Source organism: Pelobates fuscus, chromosome 9, assembly GCF_036172605.1.
Source record: "Pelobates fuscus isolate aPelFus1 chromosome 9, aPelFus1.pri, whole genome shotgun sequence".
Taxonomy (NCBI): domain Eukaryota; kingdom Metazoa; phylum Chordata; class Amphibia; order Anura; family Pelobatidae; genus Pelobates; species Pelobates fuscus.
In genome coordinates, this window is record NC_086325.1 from 159,818,676 (window position 1) to 159,833,362 (window position 14,687).

Consider the following 14,687-nt stretch of genomic DNA (forward strand, 5'->3'; position numbering starts at 1 on the left):
TTCTCATTAGATTACAAACCAGCAGAGCTGTCAGAATGATTCCGTCCAGACTAGAGGCCTCTTACAGCAATATATGGAAACCAGGACATACAGAGTGTGAGTTACTACCTTAAAGACTGCTGGCACAGAATTAAATCTACACATCTGGATAGGAGGATTGCTTTCTTTTACCTTTCCAGTTCACAATGCTTTCCAGATGTTGACTTGTCTTGATTGCAAGCTCATTTTTTTTTTTTTTTTAACACATAGACTAATCTTAGATTTACACCCTGCCCAACGGAGCTTACAGTTTATTTAAATGCTTATTTGGTGTAATCTATTGGAATGTGCAGTGTCACCGGGGGAAATCTTGCAAAGTCCCCGAGTCTGAAACCTGCCCCTGGAATGAGTCTAGAATTAAATACAAAGTGCGGCCAATCAGACGTGGTACACCTGACGACCTTAGTGTTCTCTGGAAAGGAAAAAGGATTAGACATAATTATAGTGATTTCTTTCCTAATCTCCCCGTTGTTCTTTTCCCTGTCAGTGGATTGTTTTGCTTGTTGCTTCTTTATTTTTTTTATTTTTTTTTCCTTTCTTGAAATCGCACAGATTTTATTTTTTATTTTTTCGAGAGATCACTCTTGCAGAATTTTTTTTTTTTTTTTTTTGCTTGTTCACCGTCCATCTCTGCTGTTTACATGGTGGCAGATCTATCCAGGGACTGGTTTTTCTGTAAGTGATCATTATAACCTCTGAGCTGGGATTACCTAATTGCAGACTAGCGTATGCATGGCTCCTGTAGAAATTACACTCATTATAATGCTCTTTTATGCAGCACTAGAAGAGAAGTAAAGAGCTGTATATTTATTTATAATCTTTGAGTGTTCCGTTTTACCTTTAGATTCACGCCCAATTAACTGCAGGGACTGGGTCTTTGCACAAACTACATTAAGATGGTGGTGGTTTTGGTACTTAGTGTCACAGCGCAGGGGGTTTGTATCAACGCAACCGCGCCTGATCAGTGCGGTCGCGCCGAATCTTCAGACAAAAGTAAGTCCATGATCGGCGTAGCCGCACATGAGCAGGGCGGTCGCACCGAAAAGGGAAAGTTTAACTTACCTGGATCGCGGCAGAGTGCTGCCCGAGTCTCCCAGAAGACTGGTGCCGGCTGGTGCGGCGTTCTAATGGTTGCCGGCCGCTGCGGTCCCATCCTTACTGATAAAGGGCACACTGCCCACATTAAAGATGGCGCCAATGTCGATGTACACACACTTTTTGGGTCAAAGGCCATGTAGTGACCAATCACAGCACTGAGAGGCATATTTAAACCCTGTTAATGTCTTTTCTCAGTGCCCTGTCGCGGTTTCCACTGGTTGTCAGAGAGCGCGTTCTTGGTAATATTTTCTGGGTTTTTTTTTAGTCTGGCATGTTTGACTTTCCCTAGTTCTGGTATCCTGACCTTTTGCTAGTATTTCGTATTGTCTCATTCTGTTTCCCCGACCTTGGCTTGTTATTTTGACCATTCTCTCATACGTTCTCATTCTAAGGCCCAGTATACATGGTTTGTGATCTAGTAGTCTTGACACTTGGTACTAGAGTACTCTGCCATAGGAGACACCTCGTATTTTTTGGATGTTACTACATAAATTAAGTCACCTGCAAACACTTGTCATGTTACCGTTAAAAAGAGTTTAAAAAAAAAAAAAAATTGTATCCAGTCTCAAAATGCCAATTATTTCCGTTAGAGTAGGCTGATCCCCCTTTGTATAGAGCCAGGAAGTGATTGTAGTGTCCCCATCTATCTAATCTGTCCTGCTCCTTGGTGAACCACTCTCTCCACTCTTTGGAGGTCCACTCTTTGGATGTTTTTTGGGCCAGTTTGACAGTTTTGATGGGTAACGTAATTACTTATACAGAAGCTGTGATTTACCTGCTAGTGATTGATCCTCTTTCCCTTATTTAAGTGTAGCACAGGGATGTGTAAAAATGCTGCAGCACTAGCTAATGTCCCATGATGTGCCAGACCTCCTCTTTCATTATGCAGTATGATCACATATCTTTCCCTCCATGGCACTGTATGCTTGCAGGGGCCCTCACTGACCCACAGAAACTGGATGATCGGAGTTGCAATGTTTTGAATCTTATGCCTGTTTATCTTTAACAATTTCGCATGGGCTCAAAAAATATAACTTGCTTATTTGGTTTGAAAAATGTGCAGTCTCCTGTGTAGTCGATTATTGGATCATGCACATGCCCCAGAAATTAACGTATAACCGAGCTGCCAAACTTGTTTATATTGCCTGAATCCATTCATGATCTTTTTTTTTTTTTTTTGGTATGACTGTTGGTAAGGGAGTTCTACTTTCATGCTTCATGTTTTGTGTCTGGCGTGTTTTAGCCGGCTTGAACTAACTTTCGTAGACTTTAGAAACCAGGGAGAACAGTTTGAAAATGTTTCATTCTTAAACGGAATCATTTCTTTTATAATTGTTTCTTTTCTTTCTAGTTTTTTAAAGCTTTCACCAAAGAATTTACCCAAGGAGAAAATTATAAAAGTAAGTTTGATGTTTGTTTAAATGCCCCCCTGCTGTTTGGCTCCCATCTTAACCCACTACACTACCAAGCACTTGAGGGTTTGAATGTGTATAGATTGCTTATCAGAGCAACTGTATGCGTATTCATTGATAATAATAGTATAAAAGCAAAATGCATTTGATTTTCTCACATACAGTATGTGACTAAATTACGTTATAAATTAGCTTATAGGACCCTGAAGGTATTACTAGTAGTACAGCTTACTAAAAATGTCAACAGGATGTAAAATGAATATATGCATCTGAGCATAATGCCCACATATAATAAATACAGTTATATAATATTTCTAAAATAGAGATTTAAAACTGCTATAGCAATATTTATCAATCTCCGGAGGGCCTACTTTTCTCACCTTTACTTTTGGGAATGAGAGGGTAGCTGATATTGTCAGCACACTTGCAGACATTAAAGGGACACTAAAGGCAAAGTGGTCTGGGTGCACCCTTAACACTGCAAAGCTAATTATTAAAGATTTGTTATAAACCGAAATTAATACCTTTTCAGGGTTAACTCCACTAACCCTAGAGGGACGTCCGGGGCGTTACTTTTGGCTGCCTAAATGATGCTGTACGTCCTTGCGCTCTGCATGGGGACATCCAGCGTCACCTGAATCCCCATAGGACAGCATTAAATAGTGCTTTATATAAGGGAAATCCATTGCTGTGCATGTGCATTAGGTGTCTCCCGGCTGACGTTGAGAGGAGTGGAGGCAGCGCTGGACTGTGGCAAGTGACCGAAAGGGTTTTTAACCCCTTCTGCGCTGCGTTTCCCTTTAAATGAGTGGCCAGTGGCGACTATTGGGAGTGAAGAGATTAAAGTGTCTGGACCCTGTGATCGGTCTGTAAGCCAGGAATTCTGTACAGCGACCAAAGGTTACCTGGCAAAGTATGACGTATGAGGAATAATGTCCGATAAGCATGGGCAACATTATTAACCGAATACAAACAATAAGTAATTAGTTTTTCTGTGGTTTCAGGTGGAGCTGATCACGATGTCCGAACTGTCCGGCAGGTCATAATCGACTTTCTCCAGAATTCCCCTGCGGAGAGTAAACCCCCGGCCTGCCCTTCTTTGCAGCCCATTGAGTAAGTCTGTTTCCTGTGGTCTACATCAAGCACTGTTTAAGGAACACAGTAACTTTGAAAACAAGTTCTTTTTTAAAGTTAGTATGCAAAATGTAAAATAAAGCAATAAACCTTGCCTGTAATTAGTAGAGAAAAAAAAATCCCCAACTGTCAGAATTGCTGGAAGGGAGAGCAAAAGTCCAGCTTCCAACAAATATTACCAGGGGGTGTGCCCATACAGAAGGGTATACAGCTCAAATTTCATGGTGTATACAATAGCAATAAAAAAAAAATCTCTAATAGAAAAGTCATAGAAAAAACAATATTAACAGTGAAAAAGGTGAAAAGCGGTGCTACCCATACTGGGTCTAGATCTTAAGTGGAGTCTAGCTAATATAATACAAATGTAGGGGGAACTTAGGGCAATTAGACCAATTATGTGCCTGGTATTCAATAAGTTGGAGAGACAGAGAGTGTGGGTTACCAAAAACCTGTATGTTTATTATTATTAGTACCTAGATTGTAAGGGAGATAAACACTCCTCTAGGTCTAAAAACAGTCGCAGACTAAATAGAGCATAAAGGGAGACAGTAAAATAATATATTATAAACTGTCTTCTTATGGACTTAGTTCATATAATAATATCAAGTGCTACTAGTGGTAGGAGCAACCCTGAATAGAATGTTAAGAAATCGATTAACTCTCAGTCTGGAGTGCCAGATATCTTACACCGGTATCTGCAGCTACAATGGCAGCAAGTGTGGAGGTGATGAAAAAACACCTAAATCATCCACTACTTATAAGCAATAGCTAGACAGTATCCAAATAATGGATTATGCAGACAAAGATACGTAGTAGCAACAAAGGAGAGCTTGTGAAATAGTCTTATAAGGTTGGTATAAAGCGAATTGGCTTGTTCAAGAGATCCCTAATTCTCCTGTCTCATAATCGAAATACGCTTATCCAGGTACAGCTATCGGTATGCCCTAGTGATCGTAATCATCCTAAATGTGAAACGGCTAGTCTACCGCTCTTGACAAAGGCGCCGAAACGCGCGTCGAGCAAGACGCTAGGTTTAGGCTTTTAGTTGAATAAGACGCCAGATTTAGGCTCTTAGTTAGCTTTTTAATTGCACTATGGGTTTCTCTAGGGGCTGTGCTTCTGTGGGTAGTCTAGTTGTTTCCCATATAGGATGATATATATAACATATTTATCTATTCAGGGTTGCTCCTACCACTAGTAGCACTTGATATTATTATATGAACTAAGCCCATAAGAAGACAGTTTATAATATATTATTTTACTGTCTCCCTTTATGCTCTATTTAGTCTGCGACTGTTTTTAGACCTAGAGGAGTGTTTATCTCCCTTACAATCTAGGTACTAATAATAATAAACATACAGGTTTTTGGTAACCCACACTCTCTGTCTCTCCAACTTATTGAATACCAGGCACATAATTGGTCTAATTGCCCTAAGTCCCCCCCTACATTTGTATTATATTAGCTAGACTCCACTTAAGATCTAGACCCAGTATGGGTAGCACCGCTTTTCACCTTTTTCACTGTTAATATTGTTTTTTTTCTATGACTTTTCTATTTTTTATTGATATTGTATATACCATGGAATTTGAGCTGTATACCCTTCTGTATGGGCACACCCCCTGGTAATATTTGTTGGAAGCTGGACTTTTGCTCTCCCTTCCAGCAATTCTGACAGTTGGGGATTTTTTTCTCTACTAATTATTGCTCTGGGTTATGCCCGAATTTGTTGCCCATCTAGTCCTCTCTTTGACTCCAGGGTCAGATTTATCTCACTCTGTGGTCATTTTTCTATATTAAACCTTGCCTGTAATCCAGTGCTGAGACTCTCTGCTTTGCAGGCTGGTTCATTAATCATCATCTGAGGACACGTGGCACATCTGCTTGACAGACACTAGCTGCATGTTTATGGCAAAATGTTAACATTGGTGTTTCTAGGAAACTGGAATATTTTACAGCATCCATGCACCAGAACCACCACTGCAGTAAAATGCACCATGGTTTCTTTTAAGTCACAAAAGTTACTGACCACATCTGATGACATTTTAAACCATTTAGGGTCCTATTCACTAAACCAGGAATTGCCAAAGAAATTACCTAATTGTTAATCCAAACTAGCATAGCTGGAAGTATTTTCCCACTCGCTTGGGCCTACAATTTCCTTTGTCACTTAAACATGATGATATTTCATAGCACAAAACAATCCTAGTCTATATTACCGCCAGATTGCCAGGAATTATTTGTCATATTTGCATATGCGTCAAAGCATTTAATTTCTAGAACGTATCCCACAGTCTGCCTTGTTCCTCTTTGGCACACCTAAAAGAAAGGGTGTTTTTTTCATTATGTATCTTTCCTTGTCTCTCTGCCCTAAATTAATCGGCTAGTTTTTCTTTTCTTTAATTTTACGTTATAATTTTATTTTTGTGTACCAGAGCAAGCCAAGTGGAATCTCTTATTGCTGTGAAGGAAACCCATTACACGGCTGTTATTTATGAAAGTCCTGATTCGTACATTGGGCGAGAGGTATGTTGTGTCACCCTTTGCTCACACAGACATTTGTAATTTAATCAATTTAAATGAAATGTTTCATAGACCTAAAAACAGGATTTAACTATACATTTATGATCCGGCCCTGTTCTCTCGAGTGCTATGTTGGCTGAAAAAAAATAAATGTATTTTAAAGGAAGATGGTTATTTAAAAATAGAACTCCCACCTCTGATGCTCGCCTTTAGGACTTCTCTAGGGCTGCACCATTCCTGTGGAACTCCCTTCCCTTCTCTGTTAGACTTTCATCCAGTCTCCATTCCCTCAAAAAGAATTATTGAAAACTCCTTCAGGAAAGCTTGGCAATTAAACTGTTAACAGTTTTCCCTCCCCGCCACCCTGATTGCTCTCTTCGCAACTGTCATCCACCAAAAAAATTAATAATAAAAATAAGGGATCAACCAATATTTATTTTTTAGAGCAGAGTCGGATATCGATAATCTGTGAACTTTCAGGCCGATAGCCGATAACTTACTGATACCCAGGGACATATCTTACACGAGGCAAACAAGGCATCTGCCTTGGGCGGCACTTTGCAGGGGGCGGCAAAAAAAGGCACCCCAAACGCCCAGGCAGATCCCTTGCTTGCCTCGTGTCCTGGGGGGCTTAAGAGCTGGCCCACTGGCCACTTTTAAGCCCCCGCGGCGGGCAGCGAGGGAGCATACTCACCTGAGCTCTTCCTGCTCAGCTCCCTCCGCGCCGCTTAATGAAGCCGGGAACTGGCATATGACGTCAGACCGGCTCCCGGCATCACAAAGCAGCGCGCGAGGGAGCTGAGCAGGGAGATAAAAGCCTTCCCTGGCCAGGTAACAAGCAAGGGAGGTTTGTAATATATATTTTTTTATTATTTTTTTTTTAAACCCCTCCCCCATTTTACACAAATTACATACTTACAGAAACACACACACACACACACACACAGCATTATACACACACGCTACACAAATACACTGTATTCACTATACACACTACACATACACACTCTGCATTCATTATATATACACACGCTACACAAATACACTGTATTCACTATACACACTACACTACATTCATTATATATACACACACTACACACTGCATTCATTATATATACACACGCTACACAAATACACTGTATTCACTATACACACACTACACTACACACTCTGCATTCATTATATACACACTACACACACACACTGCATTCCTTATATATACACACGCTACACAAATACACTGTATTCACTATACACACACTGCATTCATTATATATATATATATATACACACACACTGCATTCATTATATACGGTATATACACACACTGCATTCATTATATATACACACATTACACAAATACATACAGCTCCCCTTTACATCTCAACTGATCTTTGAATACTTCTATTCTGCTTGAGATCATCAATCAGCACAAAGAAGGGAGTGGGTACCTCTATATCCCACAAAGTTGGAAATCTGAGCCGATTTTTATGGCTCTTAGTTTCAGTGCCTTTTCATCCATTTATTGCACTTTCCTATTTATATTGGCTATATTGCACTATTATCTGTCTGTTTATATTTTATTCCTAGAACAAATTGGTCCAGGAACCATTCCAACTTTAAAACAAACAAGAAAAATACTCCACCTTACATTGTATGTATACAGCTCCCCTGTCTAAACACGCTGCATCCACTACACACACACACAGCTCCCCTGTCTAAACACACTGCATCCACTACACACACACACAGCTCCCCTGTCTAAACACACTGCATCCACTACACACACACACAGCTCCCCTGTCTAAACACACTGCATCCACAACATGTGGCATGTATATTTTGTGCATTTACCTTTAGAAATAGTAAATTTTTTCAAAATGGTAAATGTAGAGAATATCTGTAAGTTATCGGCTATCTGCCTGAAAGTTCACAGATTATCGGTATCTGCTCTAAAAAAATCAATATCGGTCTATCCCTATATATAATGAATGCTGTGTGTTTGTGTTTGTGTGTGTTTGTGTGTGTTTGTGTGTGTTTGTGTAATGTGTGTATAGTGAATGCAGAGTGTTTGTGTAGTGTGTGTGTGTGTGTGTATAGTGAATGCAGTGTGTGTTTTTGTGTAGTGTGTTTGTGTAGGGATGTTTGAATTTATTTTTTTAAATATTTATTTAATATTTGTAAAATTGTGTTTCAGTCCTCCCTCCTTCTTACCTGGCCAGGAAGGGGGATATGGCATTCCCTGGTTGTCCAGTGGCATGGACTGTGCAGAGGGGGCCCAGCACACTCTTTCTTACCTTCCCTTCAGCTCCCCTTTCTAACTCTCGCGGCCTGCGTGCCGCGTGGAGCGTTGCCATGGTAATGGCCGCAGGACTCGCGAGAGTTAGACAGGGGAGCTGAAGGGTGCTGCTGGGAAGGCAAGTAAGAGTGTGCTGGGCCCCCCAGGACTGCCGCGGGCCCCCTGAACCCTGATGGCAGCACTGGTCTGCAATATCGGTATCTTTATTGGCCGATACCGATATTGCTGAAAATACAGAATATCGGCCGATAATATCAGCCAGACCGATAATCGGTCGATCCCTTACAAAAAGCCCTCAGTAAATACCTTTCTAGCAACCCATTTCTCAATCCTACCCCTACCTTTTGTGTCACTATACCCCACTCTCTCTAGCATGCAAGCCCATTAAACAGGGACCTCAGCCCCCTCTGATTCTGTGCGTCCAACTCGTCTGATTACAATTACGTGTCTGTTAATCCACCCATTATACAGCGCTGCGGAATCTGTTGGCGCTTTATAAATAATAATAATGTAACAAAACAAGCATAGGCCTCATTTAAGTCTTAACTGCTGAGTATCTTCCCCAAATTGTGCATTTATTTTGAGATGTTATACAAAGTGTTTTCATTGAGATTTGATGTGTCATGGTGACCTGTATATTATATGCCTGTATATTATATGCCTGTATATTATATGCCTGTATATTATATGCCTGTATATTATATGCCTGTATATTTGTCTTTGCATTACAAACAAAAACAATAAAACAACCGGGACAGGCATCTACGTAGACTCAGAAAGCTGGATATCCCTGATACCCCTGGTCTCTAATAATCTCTGAATTTGCTAAATTCACACTCATATAGACCAGGATTGATTATAGGCCATCATAGCACTGGAAGTGCAAATGTTTTCCAAAATCTTTTATATTCGCCTTATTTTACCATTCAGAGTTTAATTTGGAGTTTGATGAATAACGCGTGAAGTGCCTCTCAAAATGACACTCCAAACACCTAAAATGCTTGAGCTTGTTGAAGTTTAAAGTGTGTTCCCTTTTTTACATTTTTATAAAATACTGATTTCAGTAGTAATCAGTGTGGACTGAGAAGGAAGGAGAGGGCTTGCAGTAGCTGCAGACACTAAATCTGCAGCTTTTGCAAGCTAAGGTTTCATTTACCCCTGACGAAAACATTGGGAAAAAAAATACAAATGTATTTTTGGGGGTTATATCTCCCAAATTGGTGAGGGTGTTTTTTCTGATGTCTTTTTCAGCACCTATGCAATAGACTTAATTCCTGCATCTTAGAGAAAAGCAGTATCTCTTATTTAAATGAACACTTCACGCACCATAACCACTACAGCCTGCTGTAGCGGTGATGATGCCAGGAGCGCTCTGCCACAGACCCAGAGAAATGTGCTGAATGGGTTCCACCAGATGACAGAGGCTGCAACCATGCATCCGGATTTCCCTTGTGGGAGAATCTGATTGGATCCACTGAGCTAAGCAGGGCTGTAGGGTCGCACTTATCAGCTTAGAGTGACATTACTGCGACCCTCTATCAGACCTGCTTGGAATAATGAAGACATTCATCTTCTTGTAAAGGAGAAAAAGGACATAACAAGGGCGCCTGAGAAATTCTGGTAAGTTGTCAAATAGTTCTACAATGGTGGGCTTCAGTGGTTATAGTGCGTGGGGTATTTTAAACTATTTTTATTTCTTTCCCATATCGTTATTAAGACAGGCTGGTAGCAGGAAAACCCTTCACTCTATTTACTCTGTAACTCATTTTATATACTCCTGCCAGGGAGAACATTCATTGTACTTACCTGTTCTGTCCCCTATGCATTGCATGACTTACCCCTCCTCTCCTTGACTGACAGGTAATATTAGACTTTGTTCAATATGAAGGGCTGGTGGTAAAGAGAGCACTGGATACGGATAAGGAGGCTCTGCAGAAGCTTGGTATTGTCTCCGTGCCTTCATGTTACCTGATCTACCCAAATGGTACACATGGATTAATTAACAAGTAAGTACCTAAGTGTTTGTAAGAGATACTGGACATGGGGTTCGTTATTTTCCCTCTGTGAGTGCCAGCTGTGTGCTCAGTGCATTGCTTTGGGATGTCTGGCTTCGTACGGGTTAAAGACAGGCGACATTGTAACTGTATCCACTAACCTCCTTTTCACATTCATCCAGCATTCTCTGCAATGATGGCCTAAGGGTTAAATAGAAACCGTTCAAAAATGGAGCTTGTTGTCAGTGGTTTTTCTTAAAATTAATTGAAAAATTTCTAATGCAAAGCAAAGGTTGAGTATATTTGTATGTCCTGAAAGCCCCGGGACCAGGCCTTGGTGACCCGATCATTAATCAGTTTGAGAGGTGTCTGATTCTTCTCACACCCACCATCAGGATTAGAGGAGAAAACAAGGGATGTGCAAAACCTCCATTTGTTGTTTGTTATTCTATTTATTAAGCACCAACGTATTGTGCGGCGCTGTACAAAACCTACAAAAACAGACTGATAGTAGTCCAATGTAGGGGTACAGGGTGAAAAGATGATAGAAGCACTTAGTCAATGTTTTAGAAAACTTTCCAGCAGTCTGAATGGTGGTTTTGTTAAATTCTGCTCATTGTTAACGGTCTGTTGCTAGGTTATCGGTGAAATGTCAGACACAGGAAACTGGTACATAGCTGCTTAATGAGCGACCCTACCGCCAGTGCCCCTAATGCTTAGTCCCTATGTTATTGCTGTCCTGCAGAACTTTGAGCATCTCCTATGCAGCTTGTCCTAACCTCGTACAATGTGACTGTCAGCAGGCCTACTGTCATCTTGGCATTGTATCCCAACAAAGTTACTCACTGCAGTGAGAATTGCTTTAAATTCAAAGTGAATTTCACGATTTAAGTCGAAATAGCGCAAATGGAAACCTTGTCCAAGTCTGTTCGGTTTTCTGTTTGGTTACTTTGAATTCCTGGCAATTCTCATTTTATTGAGTAACCCTGTATGTGTCAATTTGAAGCCTTGCCATCAATACCTGTTGAACAGTGTTATGTAGGATAAGATCAGACACCAGAGACTGGAATGAACAGCTCCTGCTTGGCAGAGCGTCTCTCTGTTCTGGGCAAGGCTCGCTGCTGTCTGTCTGGGGAGATTTTAAAGGGTAACTGTTACTTCTTGGGATTCTTAATCTTATGTTTACTTATCTCTCTATTTTACAAACATGCATTTCTGTCATGTGAAAAATAGAATTACGGTAAATGTAGGTTTCCACGCCCCTTTATCATGCACCTGGACACCTCCATCTTAGCTCCCTGCCAACCATTGTCACACGCTCTGTCCTTCCCACCTGGCAGTCCGCGTATAGAAAGCTCACAGAGAGAAGGAGGAATATTGTTTATATTTCTCATCGTAACTTGCAATGTTTGCCCCGGCCTTGCCTGGACTGGGCTGCATTGTGGGGTAATTTTGCTAAATCTTTAATAAAAATGTAAAAGGTTAACAAATGTATTAGTTGATTTTTTTTTTTTTTTTCAGTGCCTAATTCAATAGTGTAATATCCAGAAAAGTGGCAGTTCCCCTTTAAAAAGGAATATATTTCAGTTTTTCTTCTTGTTTCTGCTTATTTGTACAATACATTGAAAATGTGGGACACGTCATGCCCGCAATGTCCTTTTTGTTGAACAGATTTAAAATGATTTTAACGTATGGATTGGTTTTCATTTGCTGCATTAGGACAAGGAGCGTTACAAAGCGCAGCTAAGGAGAGGTTTATATGAACTAACCAGGTGGTTTTCTGCCTTGCAGCTTAGAACCTCTGCGCTCTCTGTTCTCGTCTCACTTGAAGTCCCTGCCAGGAGTGAGGAAAAAAACGTTATCCAGACCGGAACTGACCACAAAACCAACGAAACCGGATAAAATGACAGAAACGTGGAAGGAGTTTGAGAAGTAAGTAAAAATCCAGTCTTTAATTCTAGTTAACCTCATGATTCACACAGGGAGATTTAAAGGGACACTACAGGCACTCGGACAACTTCAGCTCATTGAAGTGGTCTGGGTGCAGTGCACCTGTCCGTTTAACTCTGCAACGGTGATTGCAGTTATTGATAAACTGCAATAATTACATTGCAGGGTCAACTCCACCTCTAATGGCTGTCTACCAGGCATCCATTGACGTCTGGGTCATTAAGTGACTTTTGGTCGCCTAACTGACTCTGAACGTCCTAACGCTATGCATGAGGACATCCAGCATCCTCGAAAACCACCTACGGGGTTGTACTAATGTGCTCAGGAGAGGAGGAGTGAAGGCGTGGATTCAGGTAACTGATAAAATGGTTTTTAACTCTTTCTGTTCTGGGGGGGGTGGGGGTGGCACAAGCCTAGTCTATAGTTTCCCTTGAATGCTTCTTGATCAGGTGTGAGCGTCACTTATCGAAAGATGGTGCGTGAAAAATTAGTCATCTGTTTGAGACCTCCACCTTCTTTTCCTGTCTGATGAAGTCACATCCCTGATGCGCTCTTGACGCATGACGATAGGAACAAGTATTTTCTCACAGCAATCCTCTATAGATCTTTTTTGCACGTGTAATTTATTGGATATTGTCTAGGAAGACGCGGTTCATATCATGTCGCCAGTGATGGTTGGTGGCAAATGACAAGACGTGGTACCCTGCTATATCTTCTGATTAGTAAGCTCTGCTAATGACTGATATTAAGTTGTAGACCTATAGAAATGCTAATTACTCTGCAATTTATGACTTTTAGGTCCAAGATGTACATGGCGGACTTGGAGTCAGGATTACATTATTTGCTGCGTGTGGAAGTCGCGACACACCAGATGTTGGAGGGCGATGAATTGAAGGCCTTTAAGGATTTTATAACCATCCTTTACAAGGTATATCCATTTTATCCGGTTACATTTACTTCTCTCTTTGCCCATTAATTCTACAGCACTATGAAAAAAAAAGTACTTTTAAAAATCAAAAGGGGGGGGGGGGCGGGGCTGGACCGCCGAGCTGGATGGTCGCTCGCAAGACCAGCTCCAGCAAATGCAGACTAATTAAGCTGCAAAATTAAGATTTAAAATATAAAAACCGCTCAGTGACGGCGGCCCTTACCGGGTGGAGAGCACCAGAACCAGGGCGAGGCTGACCCGAAGGGTTTTAGTCCCCTGGAGGAAGAATCCTCACTGGCACACCGAGGCCTACTCCAGCGGTGAGCGGGGCAGACGGCCGCTGCCCAGCTATCCCGCCTACCGATGCTCCGCCAAGAGCCAGACCCATGAGGAACCGGCTCCGTCCCCCCCCCCTATGGACCGGGGGGGTGATCCCGGTCCTCACCCTTGAGCCCCGACCACCACACAGCACCCAAGGTGCCGCAGCAAGGGCGCCCCCGACCCGCAATGGAAACATCGAAACTAAGATGGCGGCGGCCGCGTGTGTGGGCACTGAAACCAGCAACTACCTGCCTACTTGGAGTGGCAACAACCAGGAGGGGTTGAAGGCATCTGCAGCACAGTCCACTACTGCAGCCACCCACCCACAGGCACCCCCGTCTTTAAACAAACCACACAGGCGTCGAAGCTGAGACAGGGAAGGGGATAAGACCGCGACAGGCAGCGGGGAAGGAAGCTACACAGGCAAACACCGGCCACACAGAACAAACCGCAGGACCCTGAACTGCAACTGGTCATCACCCCGACACAGCGATCCAGGAGGTACCCTGCCGGGAGTTATACTACTCAAGATCTGCCGCACGGTGCCCACCGAGCGACCCTGACAGAGATACGCCACACACGGGCAGCTGACCTGCGGCGGGAACACACTGAGTCCAAAGCAAGCAGAGACTATGGCGATATACGAGAGAACTCTTTGAAAGCAAGTCTCATTGCCACACAAATTTAGTCTGTAACCCTGGACTGAACAAGTAATTGGGGGGCGAGGGGGTGATACCTAGCACTCATCAGCGACAGTTAAAAGTGTTTGCATGTTGCCCACTTCTCTAAGCGTGACACCTTAATTTGTATGCACACTCAGTTTAGCATGCCCTTTATACTCTGATGTTTGCCTTTAGTTTAATGTTTCTTGGAAAAAGGCGCAGACTCCATCCACTCTGGGGGCATTGCAAAACGTTAATGAACCTATAAGTAACCTATAAGTGGCTTTTCTTTTATGCATAGCCGATAATACTGTATGTTTCCCTAGCCC

The 14,687-nt window shown here is 42.0% G+C and overlaps 1 protein-coding gene across 1 annotated transcript in view; it reads left to right on the forward strand.

The window, feature by feature from the left end:
- The window catches only part of QSOX2 (quiescin sulfhydryl oxidase 2), a 50,278-nt gene that overhangs the window by 16,291 nt on the left and 19,300 nt on the right, over positions 1-14,687 (forward strand). Inside the window, exons 3-8 of the mRNA XM_063432879.1 lie at positions 2,489-2,537; positions 3,554-3,662; positions 6,117-6,207; positions 10,364-10,509; positions 12,289-12,429; positions 13,246-13,375. Of these exons, the coding sequence (XP_063288949.1) occupies positions 2,489-2,537; positions 3,554-3,662; positions 6,117-6,207; positions 10,364-10,509; positions 12,289-12,429; positions 13,246-13,375 (666 nt within the window). The remainder of the gene's footprint in view (positions 1-2,488; positions 2,538-3,553; positions 3,663-6,116; positions 6,208-10,363; positions 10,510-12,288; positions 12,430-13,245; positions 13,376-14,687) is intronic.